The sequence below is a fragment of the Oryzias latipes genome, chromosome 12 (assembly GCF_053564925.1).
Source record: "Oryzias latipes strain Hd-rR chromosome 12, Olatipes_Hd-rR_3.1".
Lineage (NCBI taxonomy): Eukaryota > Metazoa > Chordata > Actinopteri > Beloniformes > Adrianichthyidae > Oryzias > Oryzias latipes.
Window position 1 is genome coordinate 24,307,787 of NC_136248.1, and position 24,817 is coordinate 24,332,603.

Sequence of the window (24,817 nt, forward strand, 5' to 3'; positions counted from 1 at the left end):
TCCTGTTTTCACATGACTTTATTTAAGCAAAAACGTGTCCTTTAGGATGAGCTGGAGGCAGCCACTGCAGCACGCCTGGGTTTGGGGGTGGTGCCCTCACGGAAACCATTTCTGGAAAAAACAACATAAAAAGAATGATCAAGCATCAAAATAAATGAAAACCAGAAACAAATTGGCAGCAAAAGGGTTACAACAGTCAACCCTAATGAGTCAAAGCAGCTCACCTCAGAGTAAATAAAAGTTGAATCACGATGAATTCATTGGTTCAGACATTTAAATTGGCATCATTGGTGAGCTGTTTGTTTTTGTTTTTGCTTTGAATTTTCCTTGAACTTTAGCACAAAAAGGATTCAAATCTATACAACTGTCTAGACTCAGTCATGCTCCTGCGGGCCTTTAGTTTACACATGAATGTGTCTTCTCCCAGCAAAATGCAGAATCAAACTAACCCGATTCTTTCAAAACTGCTGTCATGGCATTAAACAACTTGTAAACAGCTGACATCGTTTATACAGATGCATCTGTGCACATGATCTCCAAACACAACAAAACATCAATAACTGCCTGAATACCAAAACATTTCTCTAAAAAAAATTACACAATCATAAACAAAAACAGACAAAAAACAGCAGAAAAGATACGGAGGAATTTGGCTTATATTACATTCCGTTTAGATATAACGTTTTTTTCTTAGAAAGGAAAACAATTTACTATTTTTGTCAGAAAATGATTTCTTGAGCCTAAACTTGATGCTTTATGCATTTAGATTAACTTCACAAAAAATATTCATCGACTAATTGGATGTCACTCACATCTTTTATTCATATCTAAGTACATTTACATCTGCATATTTAAAAATACTATATTCTTAATTTAAAGACTGTCTATTTCAACAATAAGAAGGAAAATAGCTTCTAAAATATTGTATTTTTTAGCTTCAGGTTCAAGACATCTGAAAGGTCAAGAATCACAGACATTCCCAATATTTTTGGTTTGAAAATAAACCCAAACACAATAATTAAAATGTAAATACAAAAAAAGCACAAATGAGAAATAGGGAATCTGGCACCCTTAGGATTTTTGCTTTATTACTTGTTTGTTTCCATGTCAGCCTCACCTGAATCTACGATAGACGACCTTCAGGTGCCTCAGGCGGCCAGTCCCAGTGGTGTTCCTCCTCTTGGCCTTGGCGCTCCAGTTGTCTGCAAAACAAATATGCTTCTGAATTAGACTAGTTTATCAGATGCAGATTTAACATAAATATTGCAGTTAGTCTGGATGACAGTAACAGTTAATAAAAAAAGTGAGCGTACATTCAAACATCAGTGTTTCAAGATTCACCTATTAAATCTAAAACATTGGAACACAGTTTCTTAACTATTAACCCACGATAAACAACATTAAAATGTAAACAATCAAAATTAAATTGTGATGTATTTAAATTTAAAAAGCAGATTTGGAGAGAAAGAATCTGGCAAAAGGTCAAGACCCTGCATTTTCATGTCCTTAAAACCTGGATACCTTCAAAATACACCAATCTAAAATGCCCAAAAATTCCATATATACATATTTTACATGTGCAAATGGCAAGAAACTCTTAATCCTATTCAGCTGGGACAGTGGCTTTTTTTTTAGTTGGAGAAAACTAGATACAAAAGAAACAAGGCAACAAGTCAAGTTGCCTAAAAGGCTTTTAGAATTATTTATAACTCCACTGTAAGGCCTCCTTGGAACCAGCATATATTTTTAAATAAACTTACACTTTCTCTTGCGCTTCTGAGGATAACCACACTTCCCGCAGGTTGATTTCTGCAGGTGATAAGCTTTGGCTCCACAACGACGGCACAGAGTGTGCGTCTTGTTCCTGCGTTTTCCGAATGAGGATGTCCCCTTCGTCTGCAGACAAGTTTTTATTTAAGCATTAAAACAAAAATACAAGGACAACCTCAGATTAAGAATAATACATCTAATCACAACTACACTACCAAAACTTTCAGGGTGACTGCAGGTTTATAAATCCGACACTTTTTTTCAATATGGTGTTTAGAACATCACCTAAGCCTAACAATGAAAAGTAAACGGGTTTCAGAGAACATCTCATATAATTACTATCCGTTCTTTTCAAGTAACAAGCCTGTAGACCCTAAGGAAACCCAGAGCATCATTTAAGTCAATGCAAAGGTGGAAACGCAACAATGTTGAAATGGTATACATTATTTAGCCAACGGCAGCAAAGACAACAGCAAGACACACTAAAACAAAATCTCACTTAGGGCTTATGAACGTGGAAATTGCGCAAAATGCTGAAGATTTCATTCATCCAGTTCTTCGTTAGAAAAAGTCACATCACGTTACTCAGCGGCTAAGCTAGTTAGCATTTTTTTTTTACAACTCACGTTTTCATCCTAGAGCACATTATAGTGGTTTCTATGTGCTATGAATAATATTGTGACAAATAAGTAAATGAAAAATCTTACTAATTGTGACAGCGTTGATACAGTTTATACATTAAGTCGACGGTCAGGGCAAAGTTGTAGTCGAAACGCGACATAAACAAGAGCTAGATCGTTGAAATTAAGACAAATATGAAAAATATTGTCACATAACAGAATCCATGCTAATTTGAGATAAGAATAAACACAGATGGTGAATTAGAAACATAGCAGACGTAGGATGGTGAAAGATATCTGGGTGTGAGCATTACAACTCACCATTTTCCTCCAGAGGCCGTGGGAAAAGAGACCGGAAGAAGGTGCAGCGCACCATCAAATCCGTTCCGATTCCTGTGTAACACACAAAATGTTCCCCTGAAGTAAATTTAATAAATTGGTTTAAAAAGGCTAGTAGACAAAATAAATAAATAAAAATCTGCTAATCAAATTAATTTGGCTAAAGGGTTAGTTCCCTGAAATATGGGAATTTTAAACACATTTAAAACAAATTATATTTTGTCTTGTTCAAATAGCTTTTGAGTTGTTTCACTCATGCTTTTGCTCTTTTGGTCAACGGCTTTAGCAATTAACAGTTTTTTACGCTCATTTTAAATCTGTTTTGTCTTTTATGTTTCAAAACCATCGATGAAAATGAACAAATGTAGCAAAAGTGGAAACTCACAGAAATGTATTTACTATTCTTTGCTTGTCATTTCTTTTAAAAATACATTTGAAATTTCTGGCAATGGCTAAAAAGAAGGACTTTCTCAATATTTCTGTAACAAATATGTTATTTAACATGTGTTTATTTGACACTTGCCTTTAAAAAACTTGTTCTAGTTTCTAAAAGAAACAGCATCAAAAGTGTCTTAACTCTGTAGGACAACTACGCAATTATTTCTTAAGTGTTGATTGCTACTTTAAACTGGTCTTGTATTGTTTTTGTACGTACTTGTAAAGTCACTTAAGTGCTATAATATGAAAGACACAACAAAAACGCATTTGGACCTTTATAAATGAAAAGTATAATATTTATAAAAAGCATTACAACCACAAAACCATCAAACTTGCCCTTTGTATGAAATAAAACACCTATTGATGTAAACTTCTACAATTTCGGGGACAAGACACATATCTTAGTCCTTTGCAAGTGTTCAACGTCTTCCAGTCTTTTGGTGCAGTCAACCTCTTACATATTTGTAACATTTTTGACACCTAGAGGTTACTTTTTGTATTGTTCATCTCTAAGCGGAGCAGTTTTCAAATTTGACACTTTTTATGCAAGACATGAAACAAAACTCTTATTTAGGTTGATGTATTAACTGTGTGTCTACATACCAAAATTCTTGTCAACCTACCAGCAGAAATACAAAAAAGAGCTTAAACAATAGATTATCCAACATTTCCAGATGTAGAATTTGAAATAGTAACATGATCTGGAAGTTTTTCACACATAAAAAAAATGAAAATACATTTTAAAGTATGTGTTGAAATCCATGCAGAAGTTTTACATTTTTTATTGTTTTTAACTTTCTAGTTTTAAAATACTGTACATGTTTTTGTAGTCAAGTGTGTCACTTCCCTTCATATTTCCTCAATCAAACAAAACCTAATTTAGTGACATTATATAGTGAAGAGGTATTGCATGATATTTGCTTGTTCTTCCAAACAGTACTGGATCTCACAAATATGGGATATTCTTAAAAATGTGTGTGTTTTTTAAGCTTATATATGAGCAACCATAAAACAACAATTCAATTTCTTTCATTTGTGACAAGAGAAAGAGAAAGCATCACAGCTGTTTGTATAAAATCTCACAGTTTTGCCAGAAGCTGTTAGTTTTTGGTAATATTTTGCTGAGATGATGGAGAGCAGAGGCTTAGCTCTGTTCCAAAATGAGTTGTTGCATCTTTTTTTTAAATATTTCTTCAGGCACAAAAAGAAAAGAACAAAAAATTAAATGTAGCTTGTAATGAACAACAACCCATTTTTCTGTTAGTGTAATATGTATTTGGCTTGAGGTCCATTGTGCATGGCATTCTCATTATAGTTGTATGTAAACAGATCTAATAAAAGTCATACAAAAACAGGGAGTGTTAACTGACTGGAGGGAAATAAAGATGATAGGAAACAAGACCTTGTAACCAAAAGTTGAAGGCAAACAGCAGTCTGGATTCAGTGGACGTACATGCAAATCAAGGTGTCACAGGAACAGGCAGAGGCTGGTTCCAAATGCTGGAGGTTTATTAGCTCAGCTAAAAGTCCACAAAGCTAAATCAGGGGCATGCAGGCAGGAATCAATAGCAGCCATGCATGAGATCATCAGAGGAGAGACGGGGTAGTAAAAATCCAGGCGAGAGTTGGGCCAGGTGGCAGGCCAACAGAGTCAGAAACAGGGTCAGGAGACAGAAGATCAAATCCAAATACAAAGGTTGTTAAAGAAGGCAGAGTGGCACAAACAATACTTGGTGGTTGATCTGGTTGATGAATGAGAGAGAGTCAGGTGTGCGGCATCCAGGAAGTGTGCGCTTGGATTGCTGGGAGTTGTAGTATGGCAAGAACTCTGGGGACAGCTCCCACCGGTGACCAGAGGGGGAGACAGAGTTCTGACTTCTGACACAAGGACTTTAAAACTTGTGAAGATGTGCAGGCTTTTTCAGATCTTGAAACTGTTTCCTCTGCATTGTTCTAAAACTAAGAGGAAACCTGCGGATTAGTGACCATTTAAACTTCAAACACCAAACAAGGGAACTTCTTTTCATGTTGTGCTGGTTGAATGGCTACTGAGATTATAATGTAACTTTCTGTCCATTTTAACAAAACAAACATTTTCAGTTTTTTTCAGAAAACAAATTAGATTTTTTTTTAACACCAAACAAACATTAAACATATTTGATAGTTTGACTTCCATTGTGTTTGATTCAAAATTTGGTTTTGCAGCCAAAGGTGCAACACAAACAAATTTCACACAAGCCTGTGTACATAGCAAATCTGATGATGGGAAACAATCAGATTATTATTGCAATAACAACATTGTCAATTGATGCAGTACATTTTCAAGTTTGCTTGAAAGTGAATAAAAAGCCAGATGGTAAATTTCGAAAAACAATGTAAAAAAAAAAAAGGAAAATTGAAAATTTGAAAACAGAACTCTTTGGGAATCATGTAGCCAATAAGCTCCAAGCCTTGTCCCCACGTAAATATAGCTTCAGCAGTTTTTAAATATCTGTTTTTTAAATCTACATGCTGGTTTTTCATTCACTTTATTTATGTGACTCCAAAGTTTCTCTGATACATTTCTATTTTTTAAAAACCTATACCATAGTTGCATTATTATTATTATTATTATTATTATTATTATTATTATTAATAATAATAATAATAATATTATTATTATTATTATTATTGTTTTGATTTAAAAATACATATTGAGGAACTTAGAATTATGAGGAAAGGTATAGGAGTAGTTAATAATCTGATTTCTTAAAATGAAAGAACTTCTTGTAAAGGATGACAGATCACACACATGACTACTTGGTAATCTGATAAATCCAATTATCAGGCTTTGATTGTTCATGCACAGGGTTTAAGGGACATTTGGTATTCTGAGCCAGATTTATGTTAAAAAGATTTGTCAATTCATTAATCTAAACACATACACACGATTCTCGCCCCCCTCCAAAGAAAGAGCACGTGTTTCTGTAATAAATCATCCCCCATGGGTGCCATAAATAGACCAGATTGCTTTGTCGTATAGAAGTCACTGCATAATGGGCGCAGTGAAGGTTTTAACTCCTTCTGTCAGCACGCAAACGGGAACCAGCGACAAACAAAGGGCGCAAACAAACGCACGAGCGGCGGCTGTCCTCCGGTGATGTGGATCCTTGAACAGCAGAGCGTGACCTTGGGTTTTGGCTGAGTAAGGAGCGCGGGAGGAGAATGCGGCGCGCCCCCGGCTGCCGTGACTGAAAAAAGGCGCATCCTCCTCCTTTTTCATCTCAGTCACGTCACTTTTGCTCAGATTGTGGATGAGGCGTTACGGGCTTCGTGTTTATCCAATCCATCCAGTTTTCCCCCCCATCTGTGTCTGATCTAACATTGAGGGATTTGTTATCGCCTCGAAGCATGTCGGCGCGCTGATTTGCACCATCTTTCATCGAGCGGCTGCAACGCGCGCATCAAGGACCGTTTTTTTTTTTTTTTATATATTTTTTATCCTGCCCCAAAAATACATCTCTGCGCGGAAAAACAGGCGACGCTTTCTAAAAATTGATCCCAGCTGGAGCTAAATTGCGATGCGCACCATCCAACCACAAATACCGTTTACGCGCTGAGAGAGCCACAAAGTAACCCAGGAAGAAGCAGAATGCCCAGCTCAGCGGCTCTGAGGCACCTGAGATCCTGGTCCTGAATGCAGCGCAGAGAGACACCTCAGAGGGTGTCGCCGTCAGATGCCCTGGATGCGCAGAAGAATGGGATACTCAGACCCGTCGTCGGGTAAAGACATACTTGGCAGCAGATCTTTATGTTTCATGTTTATTTGCGCATTTGGACTTGTCACCCTTTTGCAGCAGATCCTCTATGGAAAGAACTACATCAAGAGGTAAGACCTGATTGTATCCTATTGATCAGGAGGCCTTTGATCATGTGAGGATAACATTCATCAATATTCATGCTTTTATAGCCAGAAAATGCTCATCTTAAATGGGCGTAGTGCCCTACTACTGTCTAAAAAAAGAGAGACTGAAATGAGCAACAACAATTAACCATCCATCTTTTTTTCCCAGCGGCATATAAGCTGATTCCATATTGGATTAATTTTTCCTCTTTTTTTTTTTGGTCTTTTCTGAAAACTAAGCTTCGTGGTTCATACCATACACAGCTCCTGCTGAGTATGGTAATGACTTCCCTTTGTTTTCTCAAAGATCTTTATTTATTCTTTTTCTTTTTCAGCTTTCTTAACTGGTCAAAGCCTACATCTTACAGAGGCATCAGGTTGTCACAATGAATGCTACTGGAGCCCATGATGATTGCAGATAGCAACATGCTCAAGATGATGTGTATTTCTTTTGGGTCCGGCATTTTTAAAATAATTTATCTCCGGCCGCAGAGCCATGTTTTATGAAAAGCCCTGCAACTGTCTCTCTGCATGAGCTCAGCTTTTAAATGTGCTCTGGATCAGATTCAATGAGAGGAGCAGATGCTGAGAGGCAGGGTTCTTTGCTTTAGGTGGCTTGAACATATGACAAACCCCCCCAAATCACTGCAAAACAAGACAAAAGAGTCTAAATCTATCCCTCACGTCCAAATACTTACAAAAGAAACTGCACATGTATGCTTACTTCATGGCAAACATACATGTGCTACAATCTAAGAGTTCCTCACCGCCGTCCTCCCACATCCCTGCTATTCTGCAGGGCTGGTCTGATGAAACTGGATTCATGGCATCCAGACTCACGCTGAGATTCGCATGAATCCGGGACCCGACACACCTCTCTCTGCCTTTGGCCCAGTTTCCTCAAGCTCCCCTCAGTCTCGGAGAAGCGGTGGGAAATGAGCTACTCAACGGGAGCCAGTGGGCCCTATAGAGCGGCCATTTTGCTATATTGTCTGCACAGAGGGAGGAAACAGGGAGAGACAGGAAGGGAGTGATGGCATATGTTTGCATGCGAGTGTGTGGAAACAAGAAGAGGGGGGACAAACAGCAGGTGCCTTAAATCTCAGTTTAAAGTGACTAATAGGGCCAGACCACACCCATGTTTACATTATTGCAGGAAAATGAAAAAGACAAATGACCTGAAAGTGTTTGAGGATCACCTTTACATCAAATTTAAATCCCCCCAAAATTGGGTACATATTTTTTATTCATCCCACTGAGCTCCAACACTATCACTTTGCATTGTGAACAGATTATGGAGCAGGTGCACAGCAAAAACACCCCCTCTAGAAACAAGTAAAAACATTTTATCACTTGAAAAAATTCTTTAATAAGCAATAACAAATCTGCCAATGGGTTATGAAAAACAGTTTCCACCAATAATTCTTTTTTTAAAAGAAAAATTGTAGTCACTAAAACACATTTTCTTAAACTAAGATTATTTTGCTGTAAAGTTTTCTTAAAAAGATTATATTTCTTGCAAGACAAAATGATGATAATTATTCTTGAAACAAGGGAATTTTTACTTTCCGTCCTTTAGAAATGAAACCCTCAAAAATGCATCAGAAAGTGACTGGTTGTTCAAATAAGAGTATGTCTGTTTTTTCAGATTTTTATTAAAGTAAATGTGCAACATAGATGTAAAGTTCAGGTCCCAGGTTTGGTAAAACATGTCAAACAGCTTCTTGATCTACAAAGTTATTCAAAAATCTGCTAAAGATGTGTCTCTTCCTGATGTGAGGGAGCTTGATTTGACTCTGAGCAGCTCTCTGGGTTTGATTGTTGTGTTTTAGTGTTTTTTTTAGCTGCAGGATATGAGGACAACAGCAAACTACGGGGCTTCAGGGATGTTTATGTGAAAAACTGAGATTACGCTCAAGAGTTCAGTGTTTTTTTTTTTAATTCAATTTTATTTCTTCTGGGTCAATACTCCGAAGTGCCTAGATAGATAGATAGATAGATAGATAGATAGATAGATAGATAGATAGATAGATAGATAGATAGATAGATAGATAGATAGATAGATAGATAGATAGATAGATAGATAAATAGATAGATAGATAGATAGATAGATAGATAGATAGATAGATAGATAGATAGATAGATAGATAGATAGATAGATAGATAGATTGATAGATAGATAGATAGATACATAGATAGATAGATAGATAGATAGATAGATAGATAGATAGATAGATAGATAGATAGATAGATGTAGATAGATAGATAGATAGATAGATAGATAGATAGATAGATAGATAGATAGATAGATAGATAGATAGATAGATAGATAGATAGATAGATAGATAGATAGATAGATAGATAGATAGATAGATAGATAGATAGATAGATAGATAGATAGATGTAGATAGACGTATTTGTCTTAATGCTGGGATTACTTATTGAGTCCCTCTCTTAATTGAGTCTGCAGGAACTAATGGTCTTGCTGGGAGGGGACAGACTGCCCCCCCCCCACCTCCCGTGACCTTTGGATAAAGCAAGCATAGGTGATAAATGCGTAAAGTAAGCCTTCAGTAGACCTGTGATGATGAACAGTGTCTACATTAGGTTGTGGTGACTAAATGGTTTCGGTGAGACAAACCTTTAATGTGTGTTCGAGGCACACATCCCTGTATCTCCCAATATCTTTTTGGTTTCATAGAATTCCTCTCTACCAATGCTTGCAGGGTGTTGTGGAGATGCTGAAGAGGCACTCAGAGAAGTTAATGCGCCTGCAGATGGGTATTGACACAAGTCCTCTGTGATAAATGTTCACTCTCTAAGTGCAGCCAGAGGGGCTCTTTTGGTGTCACTCTTCCCTGGTGAAATGAGCAATGCACCTACAGAGCTTTTACTGGAATGACTCACATATGAATACCTGCATGAATATCAGCCTGATTACGGAGGAAGTTTTATCATACAGCCAACTTCAGATAAGCAGAACATGAATATTTTAACAGGCCTGGGAAATCAACAAGTAAATCTGATGATAAATCTGTTGTAAAACCCAAAAACCCAAACTAGCTGAATGATTCAGGCTGCGCATGCATCCATTTTTGAATAAATGAACTGTTAGGGTTGATTAACTGACATTAAATACACCCTGCAACTGAAATAATCTTGTCGTGAAGGACTCAATGTTTTATCAGCTGCAGGCTAAACGATGTTTGGCTCAGGCAGTGGCTTCAAAATGTTCCAAATTGGCAGTTTCATGACGGCTGCTTTATTTCTGGCCAATATGTTGGCTCTTGCTGCAAACTGGCACCAATTAGAGTTCCTCCCTTAAATTACAGTGACTTTAATAGTTTCCCCTTCATGTCTTATGCTCCTCTGAGCCAAAACTGCAAAGCGCGACTGCCTGGATCATTCTTTTGATGGTGGAAATCCTTTAAACCGGGGTCAGATTTGGAAGACGATTGTTCCCCTAATGTGCAAGTGCAAGTGTGTGTGCATGAAATTTATGATTCATGACTGAACATAAGGGACTTTTTCTCATGTATGTGACGAATAAAGCAACAAATCCCAAATAAACTGACTGATTTTCTTACTAGTTCGCAACAGTTTAGCCGACTCAAAGGGGACGAGGCAGGAAATTGGACCGGCCCCGTTAGTTTCTCCGATGGCGGATCTCTGAGGCCTGCCAGATATGGAAGGAAAAGGTACCTTCACAGCCTGACTGACTTCATCTCTGAGAAAAGACAGTGTGTGCATGTCTGTGTGTGCCTCTTTGTGTGTGTGTGTGTGTGGGAGAGAAGAAGAGAAGATGGATTTCAAATCTTTTCGAGTGACAACCCAGCCCAGCATGAGTGGGCTGGTTTACGCCTGTGAATCTCAGTTGAGAGAAGACAAGCAGCAGGACATTTACGTTTTTCTTCTGTACTTCTTTTGAAATCTGCAGGTGCAGGAAGTTAGCAGGAGTGCTGGTGCGACAGGATAACATCACACATTTAACTCTAACTTAACTTGTCTGCATGTTGACAGATGTTTCCGTCAGACATTTCAGCCACATTCACAGGTCTCCGTAATAGTCAAACCCTGCCTAGCTGAGATTAAGAAGAAAAAAAAACGCTCTCAAAGGTAGGCGGGTTTGAAGGCACTTTTAGTAATTTTCACCAACCCCCCCCAGAATGCCTCTTTCTTTTCATCATTAGTCTGAAAGGAATCAAGTCATGATTTTTAGGTGGTGCGGTTGCTGCACTTCTGATTTGCTCTGCATGTTGTCTGATCCTCTCCACCACGTCCAGAACCCCAAACCCCACCCCCCTCCTTCAGAAGCTGGTTGAACCACGGCCTCCTGTTGATGTACTGGCTTCTCCTTGTACCTCAATGTCCCATCCAGCACCCATCTTAAAACTCCTTGTCCTCCTCAACCTGTGTCTCATGTCTTCTGCACAGCTCTGTGTGTATGCCATGTACATGTTGACACGTCCTCTCTGCTCCTGCTATCTCCCCTTCTCACATCTACATTGATTCTCTCCATACAATCTGGATTTGTTCCCTCCTCCTCCACCTTGTTCCCCTGTTACAAACAAACAGGAACATGATTTATTTCCCCATTTCTTCCCTTCCTAAAAATGTCTTCATGCCACTGAGTAACAGATATCTGCATCTGTGGTCAAATGCTGGATTGGGGTTATTTTCACCAGCATTGCACATCCAACCCAAAAAAAGCCATAAGAGATGGAATTCATCTCACAAAGTGAATTATTTTATTTTCTTGCTTTTAGAACACTTGCAAAGGTTTCATCATCTTAGCTAAAACCAGAATGAAAAACTCCAAAGCGAAGTTTCAGATTTCGTACCCGCGGTCCTGTCAGTATAACCTCAGAAATACACTGCATCATCAGGTGGATGTAGACAACCAGTTTCACCTTCTTTATTTGAACCATCCCATCCCAGCATCTCGTTCATTTGATGCAACTTTGCATTGTGACGCTAGTTCCATTCATCTTTTTCCTTTTATTTGGAAAACTCTCACCTCATTTTCTTTCACAGGTCAGCTCATCTTTGACTTTTTACTCACCTTTCAAATGCCAAATATGAGTAAATATGTCGAAAAAGACAATAAAAACGTCTTTTATTCAACAACTAACAAATATTGTCTGCTGCCAAGTCTCACAAGCTTTACTCATGACAGACAGCAAAATAGAAAATGAGCTGTGGAGGGCTCAAACCAAAAAAAATACTGATGCTAAATTTAATAAACTATAATATCAATGATACACTAATATAAAAAAACAACATCACAGTTAAAGTTATTTTTAATCATGATCAGGCAAATAGAAGAATGCAAGCAGAAAAAGACAAAAGCCTGTAGCACAAATCCTTCTGGCCTTTAAGCTAAACCAGAAAATAAAAAATGACAACAAAATTAAAGAATAAAACATCTAGAAGCAAAATTGATAACATTCCAATCAAAAGAATTTAAGTTGATTAATGTTGACCAACCTAATATCCTTTCTTTTGAAGAAATAAAACAACTTTAGCCAAAAAAAACAGGTTTAACACAACTGCATGCAACGAATCATCAACGCAGATTGATGACAGATTATTAACACAGCAAAAAAAAACCTTTTCACTTATCCTTGAGCCTACAAATTGTTATTATAAGGCTTATTTCATTTGATTGTAAAATCACTTGTTCATTTAAAAAATCTAGACATAGATGACGTTAAAATTACATGAAAGTCTAGTGTATAGGTTAATGCAAAAACTCATTTTTTACATTTATTTTTCAAACCTGAATAAACTAAATCTATTTCTTTTACCTTAAAAGTATTTTTTGTTAGTTTCCTAAATAAACAATCATGACAATTGTTTTCATAATCTGTTAAATAATGACAAATATGAGAAAACTTTTCTTCATTTAGTTGATCTCTTTGGTTTAGACTAAGATGTCATAGAATCTAGTGCAAGTGTCCAGAAAACTGTACGCTCCTCTCCCGTTTGTTACTTCAGCAATCAGTTGCATCACTTCTGTCTTTTGTCATCTCACAATGCTGTACTTTTGTACAAAATTTCATAAAGGCAAAATCAAACATACATTCGCCAGTTAAGTGACTTGTTTCATTATTTCATTGTGTAGTTTTTGCAGATTATTGGCAAAGTTTGTAGTCAAATTTGTATTTTTGTCTGTTAGCTGCAATAGGAAAAGAATGATGGTTTTTGGTGATTTCTTTAGGTACCTGGAAACCTATGATCGATCACTTGAATTCAACTCAACTACATGCAGGGAACTCAGACAAGAGATTATGGATGTTAAAGTGCTGACAATGTGAGTGATCATTCATGACATCATCATGGACATTTTGAGTCAGCACAAAAGATTTGTTATGATTCTTGCAATGAAAAAGTAATTGAAATGTGTTCAATTTAAAAGTATTTTGTGAAATTTTAAGTAATTTTTGTGTGTGTTTACATGCATGGAAATAAGAACAGTAAGGTTATCTCACAAAACACATTTTCATGATTAACCTAATTTGCCCCTCAAACAATTATTGCAGCAATATTGTCAGTTGTTTTTTGAACATTAACAGGCTAGTAATACATGTGATATTTCCATCTTTGTCTTATTGCTACTTTAAAATTGTAAAACCACAATTGGGAAAAACATCTGATCACAAACAAGGAGTAAAATGAAGATTATTATCAACAAAAACAGGGTAATGGCTGAAATCAAGGCTAAAAAAATAAAGTGTGCAGATTTTTACAATGAAGCAGGCCCCATTAGGCAGAATTTGTATTTTCGTTCTTCCTCTGTAAGACTCAACTTACATGAATCCATACTTCCAACATAAATCCTGGCTTTAGTGTGGTTTCAAAAAGTCATATTGATTGCGTAAAGATGTGTAGACATTAGAGATTTATTTTGAGAGTTAATACAAAACGTCTGTTAGCATAAATTATATGTCCACGCTGATGATGAGTGCCTAATAACTGAATATTCAATCACAGTTATTTTGCTCTTGCATGTAACCTTTCCCGAAAAATTTCAAAATAAAGTTCCTTGTTCACTCAACATAATGAACAAGAAAGAGAATAATGTGTTAGAAATATTCATTTAAATTTTTGTGCAATAATCATTCCTATTTTACTGTACAGTCTTTCTTACTTGTAAAGGTATTTATTGAAAAAGCTGCTGGAAAATAATTTCGTTTTGCACTGCATAACAACAATAAAAAAATCTGAGAATCTGATTCTGAATTGCCAATGTCTTTACTTAGTTGTTTTTTCCCCCCAGGAATTTGAGGCAGTAGAATATTAAGAGGATTAACAAAAATGAAAGTTTTCAATGGTGATAAAAATCATTGAACTGGGATCTCAGAGGCATAAGATTTTTTCTGTGGTTTACAAGATAAAACTTGCATGCATAAATGTTTTTAACCACTTTTTCAAGAAGAAACTGGTGTTTCTGCAGATGAAAAACCAGGATCAGATAACTGTTAAGGGAACAAATGCATCAAACTGAAAAACCTTGACTCAAGGTTAAAATAAAAGACTAGAAAAGAAAAAAATGAAATGTTTATGACTATAACAATTATGCATTTAAAATATTTATTGTAGCAATCAGTGCTTGAAATAACTCTTGATAAAATAAATATGCCTACAGTAAATGACAAACTTTTTGAATGTCTAGTTTTTTTTTTGTTTTTTTTTAGAAAAAAAAACATGTGAAACGGGATACAGAATATTCTTGGTACAACACAATGTGCTTCCTGTTGAGTCAGATGGGGTAACAGCTGCCTGAACAGTGCTTCTTCACGAGGATGAAGAAGAACATTATCCACCGACCTTTTCTGTAAGGGCTGTCAGGCTTTCTGGTCAGATGGATTTTTGAGTGGCCTTAAGCCACTTTAGTTCATGCAGAGAACGGCAGCTCTCATTCTGCCAAAGAGTGAAATAGCAACACAATCCTCCATCCTGGAGCTAATTTGGTTGCAGTTTTTTTTTCTGAGAAAATGTCAATTTAGAGACAGACATGCTTTATAAAGAACTTGAGTTCAAATCATCCACATCTAAAAACAATAGCCTATCGCCACTGCAGACTGAAAAAGCATACCTTCCAAGTTTATGTTTTTCAAAATCATTCCTCTTGAACTTTATATTTTTTAAGAGAATCTTGCTGGAAAATGCAGCTTTCCTCACTCCACACGTTTCTCTTCTCACAATCAGGGTGAAGACTTCAGATCTGTTTGAAAGATGGCGAAACCTGCAGGTATGCAAGTGGGAGCAGAGCAAGGAGGAGACCAGCAACTTTAAGTAAGTGGCACCAAACAATTGAAATGTCAAGCTGGGTTTGTTCTACAAATCTTTTAAATTTCACAAATACACATCGAGCCAGCAGAGTAAAATGTATGAGAAAATGAAAACAGTTCTTTTCAGTTAACCTGGGTGATTTACTGGCCTCCCCATAGGATGTCTCTGTCCCGCTGCTGTAACGCTCCGTCCTTTCTGTTCACCACCAAGAGAAACACTCCTGCAGGGAGCAAGTTGAGATACGAGGTGGACACCAGTGGTATTCTTCCTATCACCAATGAGGTCTTTAAGATGTTTCCACATGTGAGTGCATGGCCTCTTGCTTCAGTTCTTTTCTTTTCTTTTGTTTTGTTCAGTTTGTGACTGGTCTAAATCAGTGTTTTTCAACCTTTTTTGAGCCACGGCACACTTTAACCTTGACAAAAATCCCGCGGCACACCAGCATCCCAAAAAACAAAAAAGCAGAAATTCATGGTCTGTATTGATCGACAGCCCCCCCCCCCCCCCCCCCCGCCGCAATCTCACGTGGATTTTTGTGATAATTGTGGCAGAAAAAGCAGGAAGTGGCGGCTGTTTTTTCTAAGAGATGAAATAAAAGTTAAATTAGAAAATTTAGAAACTGTTTGTTTGTTGTGGTTTCAAGACGTTTCACAAGGTCGACTCAGTATGCGCTGTCCCTTTAAGCCAATGCATCATGGGAGATGTAGTGTGAATACGGCAGAAAAAGGGCAGAAAGACTCGCGTCTCTGAGCTTCATTGTTTTGTTCACTTGTTCCACAGTCTGATAACGGATTCTGCCATCTCCCACGGCACACTAGTGTGCCGCGGCACACTGGTTGAAAAACACTGGTCTAAATGACCCGTCCTTCTGTTTCCTCCAGGACATGCCATATTCAAAGTCACAGTTCAAGAAATGTGCAGTCATTGGAAACGGCGGCATTATCAAAAACAGCAAATGTGGAAAGGAAATTGACTCAGCCGATTTTGTTTTCAGGTATGAAGGATTGGTTTGTTGTGTCCATATTTACAAACATCTGTAGTGTGACCATCGGTTTGCTTTCTTTATGTTAACATGTATGTGAAAATCTGGAGCAATATCTAATATCTGAAGACCCACTCTGATAAAAGTTGTGTTTTTAACATATTTTTGTGTCATTTTTCTTATGATGGAAGACAGATTTTAAGAAAAATTTAAGCTAAAAATGGGATATCTGAGTAATATTTATTTAAATTGTTGTGGATACATCAACATTTAATGGATCTATTGGTCTAAATAGATCCATTATCGTCTGTTTTTCCACGTCTGAGCTGGCATCTGACTCAATACTTTACGTCTGGATAGCTCTAATGTTGCTCGCCATTTTTGTTGCACTAATATTAGCGTGGGAGTGTGAGGGGCTGTAAGCTAGCAGGAGAGCACATTAACAAATGGGTGATGGGAAAAGGGGCCACACCAACAACTCAGAGGAAATTTCTAATGAACTACTGCCGCTCAAAAGAAACTTTGTCCTAAAAAACAACACAGGCTTTTAGATTTGGGCTAAAAACAGGATAAACATAATTATTCATCCACTGGGAACGCTTAAAAAATATTTTAAAAAATGATCGGAGTGCTTCTTTAAGTAGCACTTCTACCACCTCTGTCTAATAATTATTGCTTGCATAGACAAAAAAAGCATTAGTAGAAAATAAATGTAGAAGTTTTGAACAAAATGAATAGAACTTTGTATGTTCACATTTTTCTTTTTTTTGCAGATGCAATATACCCCCCATAAAAGAGAAATACTCAACCGATGTCGGCAGTAAAACAGATCTGGTGACGATAAATCCAAGCATTATTACTGAGAGGTACTGTGACTGTGGGCCCTGAAGGAGGAGCCAAATCTGTCTTGTGTGCTTCCTCCTCATTTTCCTCTTTCTCTTGTTTTTCTTGTATGTTTGACTGCAGATTTCAGAAGCTGGAGAAGTGGCGCCGGCCGTTTTATGACGTCCTGCAGAATTACGAGAACTCCTCCGTGGTGCTGCCTGCCTTCTACAACACTCGTAACACTGACGTGTCTTTCCGAGTCAAGTACATGTTGGATGACTTTGACTCCCAGAGAAGCGTGTTCTTCTTTCACCCACAATACCTGCTCAACGTGCAGCGGTTCTGGGCGGTGCAAGGCGTCCGGGCAAAGCGGCTCAGCAGTGGTCTGATGCTGGTGACGGCTGCTCTGGAGATCTGCGAGGAGGTCCACCTCTACGGTTTCTGGGCATTTCCCATGAATCCCTCTGGTGTCTATATCACTCACCACTACTATGACAACGTCAAGCCACGTCCCGGGTTTCATGCTATGCCCCATGAAATCTTTAACTTCATTCACATGCACACACGTGGAATTATCAACGTGCACACAGATCAGTGCATGTGATCCCTCATTTATTTTTTATCAAACATGTTTTATCTTACTGCAGTAAAGGATTTTAGAGTTATCTTTTGGGGTGCACCCTGAGATATTTCTCTTGTCTTTATCACTGTCATAAGCCTACGGTTATCGCTGACTCTCCAGCCATTGGATGCTATAGTTTCATTGTGGAAAGTGTTCTTCATAGTGACGTTCCTGTGAGGTTATCCAGTGGCTCTGCTGTACAGAAGTGTTGTTTTTCTACTTGGACGTTTATGCACAACCGCACAACCCTCCTCCCTTATTCTTGGACACTCTGTCGGTGTGGCAGCTTTCCGTGTTTTGTGTGAAACAAAGCCTGAACCTTGAAACTCAGCTAATATACACAATGTACAGTTGCAACAACTACTTGTCTACTTTCGTAAACTCTTTCCTAATTCACCAAGATGACAGGGTGACCACTTTAAAACACCTCAGAAATGGCTTATTTTCAAACCTTTTCTCATCCGGTTTGTGTAAAAACAACAAAAAAGAAGAAACTGTATGATTAAATAGTTGTTCCTGCCTTGGTTTGTCATTGTTTTTGATGGAAGCCAAGTAAGAAATCCAACCAAAAGTGGACGTTTAAGGCCATCCAATAAGTGAAGCAACACAGGGACCCAGCTTCTTGTCCATTTTTTGTCTTAAGCCATTTTGCCTTATGAGGTATTAAACCCCTCTCTACGATGTGCTACGAAACAATTTTGCTTCTCTTCAAACAGGATCAAACTAGTTGGTCAAGATGGTCCATGAATTAGAATTTTGTGAAGATTTGGAAGCGCCCTTCTCTGCTCATATTAGAGTTGTCCCCTGTGAGCTCCATTTGTAATGCTCTGCATGACTTTGCTTACTACTTGGCTTGTCTGTGCCTGCTTCAGATATCACTGAAATATGTTTACATTTAAGCTTGTAGCGACGCATTTACAGAAGTTAAGGAATAAGAAACTGGTTTGTTGTCCCAGTTGACTGACCTTCCAGGATTGCTGCATCACTCACAACTACTGCAAGTCTTTTGTAAATCCTGTCACCTTTACTTTGAACTGTAAACTTTCCGTTTGCACTAAATGTATAAGTTATTTGAAAAGATTTCCGATTTCTACTCTTTTTGTATGCTGTAAATGATTTAAAGAACTTGTGAAATTCCCCCTTTTTTGCCAGTCCTCTGCACAATTTTCTTCACAATCCTCTTTGTAGATGAGTGCTGCTTTGCTAAATAGGAATACTTTATGTTACACACTGTGTGCAGATACATGACACACATTAGCACCAACACATCATGACTTCACAACGACATGGCTCTGGCGTTAAAACCCAAACAAAACTGGAAAAGAAGAGCGTCAGTCTGCAAACTGGAAGGTTCTTTACTGACCCTTGAACTTTCTTTTTATTGATGCTGTGTTTGTTAATAAACTTCTTTTGGATTTTCTCATTTAATGGTTTTGTTGTGTGTTTCAGCTCGTGTGGGAGGAAGTGTTAGTTTGCAACGACGAAAAAAATAAATCCAGGGATTTTGTTGATCATGAAATCACTTAAATAGAAAAACACACTGCTATTTTCCTTTTCAATTGTGTTTATAAAAGTTTGTATGCAAAACTTTGCATGTTATTGTGTGTCTTTTATTTTTTAACTAATTGCTTTTTTTCTTTTGCTACACATTTTAGAAGTTCTCAACTCAAGACATCTACTGTTGGAAGAGATTTATTGACCAAAATTGATCTATGCATTGATGAGTGGATCCAGCGAAAAACCAAAAGAAAAACCAACAAAAGCCCTGTTTATGCCCACAGTTTTACACAAATCTGAAACAAACAAAAATAAAACAGTTATTTCTAATAGGCATTCATATCTGAAATATAATTTTAAAATTTGGTTGCTGTTTAAAACCTCTGACTTTAGACAGAGAATTAAAAAAAAGGATTTCAGGTTCACAAGATATAAAACAAATCACAAATCACATGGACTATAAAATAAAAAAGACAACAACTATTTTTTGTTTATTGCTAATCAAAGCTATATTTGATTGTGCAGCTTCTGGTTTGGCATGTTTGGGTTGGAATTCCAGCTAAAAACATGGGAAGCCTTTGTGTGCATTTTTCCAAACTTAAAGTTTAAACTTGCTTTTTTTGGGTGTTTTCTTATTATATCATCAAAGTCTGATTGTTTCGAGAAATATTCTGTGGGACTTGAGCAGCAGAGAATACACTGAATACATAAAATCAATGAATACTTTTTAAACGTTTATGAAACGTCTTGAATATTTTCTGTGAACTGCGACAGCTTTGATGAATGTGAGGGAGGCTATAACTGTGAACTCCTGCTTCCTAAGAAAGACAAACAGATTCAGCAATCAGAAACACTGGAGAACCTGCAGACGAGGCCTCCTACTTACAAATGAGCCAATTACAACAAGGAGCCATGAATCCCGTGCAATGTACAAATCTAAAGGGGTTTAAAATCAGGGTGAATCCAACATTCACAAAACAAATACTCATTTAACCCTTGCGCTATCTTAGGTGACCCCACCCTTGCATTGACGTGTTATTCCTACCATGACAAAGGTGGATAAAGGTGGAAAAATTTCATGTCATCCATGGACACGAGTGAAGATCACAAATCATTGAAGAAAAAAGGTTCAGCGCACTGTCTAGTGGGTCTAGATGACCCAACTCCCAGTGTTAAAGTGCCTAGGATAGCACAAGGGTTACACTGACAAATTTAAGAACAATTAGAACCAGTAGAGGCTTGAAAAAGCAGACAGGGATAAGCAAAGCCAGAGGCAAAGACATAGAAGGAACAAAGGAACACGAGGACTTTTATCAGGTTTTAGGTTTGTACTTGACTGCAAGCAATTCCAAAGCTAACCAAATAATTTCTAGAAAACGCAACAGTATTTTCGTGTGGTTTATCCACAGAAATCTGAAAGCCCCGTAGACAAGAACTGGAAATATTGGATCCAAAAACAGTAAAGCAGATTATTCAACTCTGTTGTGAATTAATAAAAATTACCATGCAAAGCGGTCAGGCCACCAGGAGCAATGTGCCGGTCAGTGTTTTGCTTAAGGACAGTTTAACACATGGGCAGGCAGATTGGTATTTAAACCTTCTGATGAAAGGTCAACTGCTCCAAATCTGGAGAGGGCACAAGAGTGTGGCCTTCAAACATTCTGGACAGGAATATCACAGAGAGAGGGCAGCTGAGGATAAAGGTCCATCTCCCACAAGGACTGGCTTAGTAAGAGGGTTCTGACGAAGATTGCAGTGTGGTGAATGAAGGTTACAGAGTGGAGAATTTTGGTACTTAAGCTCTTGAAGCTTGTGTAGGTTACGGATGGACTGACAGAATAGGAATCCAATCTGTAAATGGTAAACCATTAAAGGGATTTTGGTGTAACTGGTTTGTATTTGTGCAATAGCGACTCGTCGCATTTCGGGCAGACACTCGGCAGAATTGCAGGTTACTCCCCTAGGGCGGGTCAGTTAATTAACCCACCTGCTTAGCGTCCTATTTAAGTCAGGTGTACAATTGTTCATTCTCTCTTACCTTCAGCGCTCATTCTTTGCCCCTCCCTCCTCCCCGGCTTCCACCTGTGGGCTCCGTTACGGGGGTTGTTACCCGAAAGTGTATGGAAAAATAAGTGTCTCAAGGAATTGAACGGAGCCTTATGCCAAAACGAAGTTGTGAATCAAATTGTGAATGTCAACCTAAAGATGTTGTGAAATAAATATTCTTCTGCAAGAGTTGTCTGACTGAAATCTAATTAAATTCTTGGATACGCTGTTTTTGAATACTTTTAGCTGGAATTCCAGTGAGACGTTTGGTGTAGTTAGCATGTCTGGGTAAATCAATGTCATCAACTAGCTTCAGAATGATAGGAGGATAGACTCTGACATTTTTTAGGATGACTAAAAGAGGATTTTTAAATGTGATACAACGATACCTGTCAAAAAAGGTGATGCTTCTTACAGAGGAAAACTATAGAACCAGAAACTATGGCTTTAATCCAAAAAGAGTGTAATTAAAATAAGTATCAGTGAAGAGAGTTGAGCTGGTCTTGATGGAGAGCTGTGTATCATCAGCATAACAATAAACAGGACTTTTGTGCTTGCTTTGTGCATGACTGGTGGAGGGGGTGTTTTAAGAGTAAACAAGTAAATGATGATGACCTGGATTGGTCCAACAACTGAGCCTTGAGGGACACCAGAGGTGACAGCAAGCAGCTGGAACATAGCAGATAGACAAATTCCTTCTGTTTTGAGAATCAACTGGCGAACTAGTGAAACTCTGTTCCAGTCAGTCCACCATCAAAATGTTGCCAGTGGAGAATTGTTTAAGCCAAAATGTTTTGTATCTCCTAAATGTTAGCTTGTGTGGCAAAAGCGCGACAATATATATTGAAATGACTGAGAAGTGTAAAAAATAGAGCAAAAGAAAGACAAATTTGTGGGTTTAACACCTTTTTTCAAATAGTGTTACTACAATCACAATACAATGGCAAGTAAGAGATGCATCAAAGTTTGAGCAATTAACATGAAAAAAGGAAACATTACAGTCAGCGCAATTATAATAAGAAAGAAAATGTTGCAGTTAATGTCCAAACCAATTTTTATAAATAATTTAACATAAGAAATGGATTCTTTGACACACATTTGGGCCCTTTTGGATATACAGTATATATTAGTATAGTCTATTGTTGTTCAGTTTTCAGCATATCCCTTCAGGGGGATCAGGAAAACGTTAGTGTACTTCACTCAAGAGTCCATAAACCTTCAGAATAAGAGAGTGTGCATGTAATATGTCTGTGTTTTCTTATCTGTTAGTCTTGCTTTGTTTAAAAGAGATGTTTTTTAAGCATAAATAAATCAATGTTTTATACTTTTCATTTTTCATTCTTTTAAACGTTTCTTAATAATTACATCAAAACGTAAACAATTGCAAGGCCACAGTCAGGCTTTCAAAGAAAACGCTTTAAAATCCTAATCTGTCTTTTTATTAACTGTGGTTTTGAACATGGAGATCTTTTTTCATTTTAAAGGAGGTCCCTTTTTGGTCAAACATTTCAAACACAGTCCTAATAAATGCAGCAACCATCAAACAGATTGCTCAAAAAAATGATGAGGTTTGAATCTCCTGCCAAACATAGGTTGAGTAATCTGATGTTGGGAGATCTTTGCGCCCAAAGATTGCCCTCCCCATGATGCCTATGATCAGGTTTCAGATTCCAGTAATAAGGCTAATGGAACTATATCTAACTCATAGACCGATGCTAATGTGTCTGTTTAAAGGAAAGTTAAAGGGGACCAAAGCTTTTACCTGATTAATTAGATGATAATCTAACAAAACGCTTTTTGTCTGCTTGTAAACTTTGTGCTATCCTAGGCACTTTAAACTTGGGAGTTGGGTCATCTAGACCCACTAGACAGTGTGTTGAACCTTTTTTCTTCAATGATTTGTGATCTTCACTGGTGTCCATGGATTACATGAAATCTTAGATAGCACAAGGGTTAAAGGTAAATTGACAACCATAACGTTCATAAAAGGTATCACTTCATTGTCTAAGTTTTAAAATAAGTGAAATATTATTTAACAGCTAAACCACTTCACATAAAGTAATTGTTGTACAAATAATTTTATTTAAATAGAATATTAAACAACTGTTAATAGAAAGCCTTTATTTTATGTTGCTGGATAAATGGAACATTTAAATGTCAGGTGTTCTGGGGAACTCAGTAACTAAACCAAACAAACAAACAAACAAACAAACAAACGAGTTAAGGGAGTAAATAATAATGTTTATAAAACATATATAGTAATATTTTTTACAGTCCACTTGAAGGCCCAATTGAGGACCGGACCCCTATTCCCTTGAGCAGCTTTGGCTTCACCCTTCACCCTGACTCTGACCTTCACACATAGCAGGAATACCCAATCCAGTCCCCTAAGGTGCAACAGCATGACTTCCTGATTGAAACAGTTTTTAAAAAGAGAGGATAGTTTGCCAAGGAACCAGTAGGGGGCTTGTTGTACATTAACTATTATTTGCTGTAACATTCAAAAACTCAAGAAATAAAAAATTAACATCCTTATCTCAAAAATTACAAAAATAAATAAATCATTGGAACATTTCTCAACACCATTCTGCTCAAACAGAGGTACAGTTCGCTTTGACAATCTTTTACGTTCAATGACTGACAAACTTTCTGCAAATGAGAAAGGTATTAATCAGAATTTTTTTAATGTTATGGCAAAACTTCAGCTTAACTTTGTTTCCTCAATATTGTACAATTTAAATGACAAATAAAGCTGACGAAGAACTCGAAAAATGGCAACAAAGACAGTTAAAAAAATTATTATTTTTTTATTTAACTTAGTTACTTTGTCCTGGCCAGCAGGGCTCTTGCTTTGGACAGATTCTTTGCAATTGGTTTCTGTTATATTTTGCCAAACCGGGCGTACGAACCGGTTTTGTCTTTTGAACAAAACTTTATTTTTTCAAATTGTTTTATCATGAGCTTTTGGGTTTTAAATTTTGAACTAAATGGATAAGAGAAAGAACACTATGGAGTTAGCAAAAACAAAAAGGCATCAAATAAAATATTTATCTTTAATGATATTGAACTTTTCATACAAAGTAGCACAAATACTGTACACAAAAAATCTATTTAAAAAATTGAATTAATGGGTGCAGAAGCTGGAACTGCAGCTGACCCAAAGGAAGAGGATCCAACCGAGGAAGAACGGGAAATTAAAATGATCATAAACTTAAATGTAGGTTACAACAGATAATAATTAAACAACATGCAAAAACGTGTTTGAAATGAAAGATTGTAAAATTGTGAGAAGTATTAAAAAAATCTAAATAGCCAAGAAAGTTTTAAAGGAAAATTAAGTTTTAACCCCTTCATTTCTGACTTAATTTCCAATTACATAAAACAAATATTTTTCTAATTTCTTTTGTTTTTGTTCAAGGTGATGCTAAATTAAGTGGGGTCTTGGATTTAATTATTCACTGCAAATCAAGAACAGGCTGCACAAAGGGGTTAAAGTTCAT

The 24,817-nt window shown here is 37.2% G+C and overlaps 2 protein-coding genes and 1 non-coding gene across 5 annotated transcripts; 1 reads left to right on the forward strand and 2 right to left on the reverse strand.

The window, feature by feature from the left end:
* Positions 1 to 2,789, reverse strand: rpl37 (ribosomal protein L37). Its single transcript, XM_004074566.5, has 4 exons — positions 2,712 to 2,789; positions 1,761 to 1,896; positions 1,118 to 1,202; positions 1 to 111 (listed from the first exon to the last, which is right to left on the reverse strand). The coding sequence occupies exons 1-4, from the start codon at positions 2,712 to 2,714 to the stop codon at positions 42 to 44; spliced, it is 294 nt and encodes a 97-aa protein (XP_004074614.1). The 5' UTR covers positions 2,715 to 2,789; the 3' UTR covers positions 1 to 41.
* Positions 218 to 297, reverse strand: LOC111948396 (small nucleolar RNA SNORD72). The gene has a single exon (XR_002874388.1). It is a non-coding gene; the product is annotated as a small nucleolar RNA SNORD72 (small nucleolar RNA).
* A 3,376-nt stretch (positions 2,790 to 6,165) lies between the features above and the next one.
* st8sia5 (ST8 alpha-N-acetyl-neuraminide alpha-2,8-sialyltransferase 5) lies at positions 6,166 to 19,202 on the forward strand. Of its 3 annotated transcripts, XM_020707380.3 has the most exons (9): positions 6,166 to 7,035; positions 10,641 to 10,748; positions 11,071 to 11,166; positions 13,271 to 13,363; positions 15,262 to 15,348; positions 15,504 to 15,648; positions 16,227 to 16,339; positions 17,101 to 17,193; positions 17,294 to 19,202. In XM_020707380.3, exons 1-9 carry the CDS (start codon positions 6,884 to 6,886, stop codon positions 17,754 to 17,756), a joined length of 1,350 nt encoding a protein of 449 aa, XP_020563039.1. In that variant the 5' UTR covers positions 6,166 to 6,883; the 3' UTR covers positions 17,757 to 19,202.
* Positions 19,203 to 24,817: the final 5,615 nt, after the last annotated feature.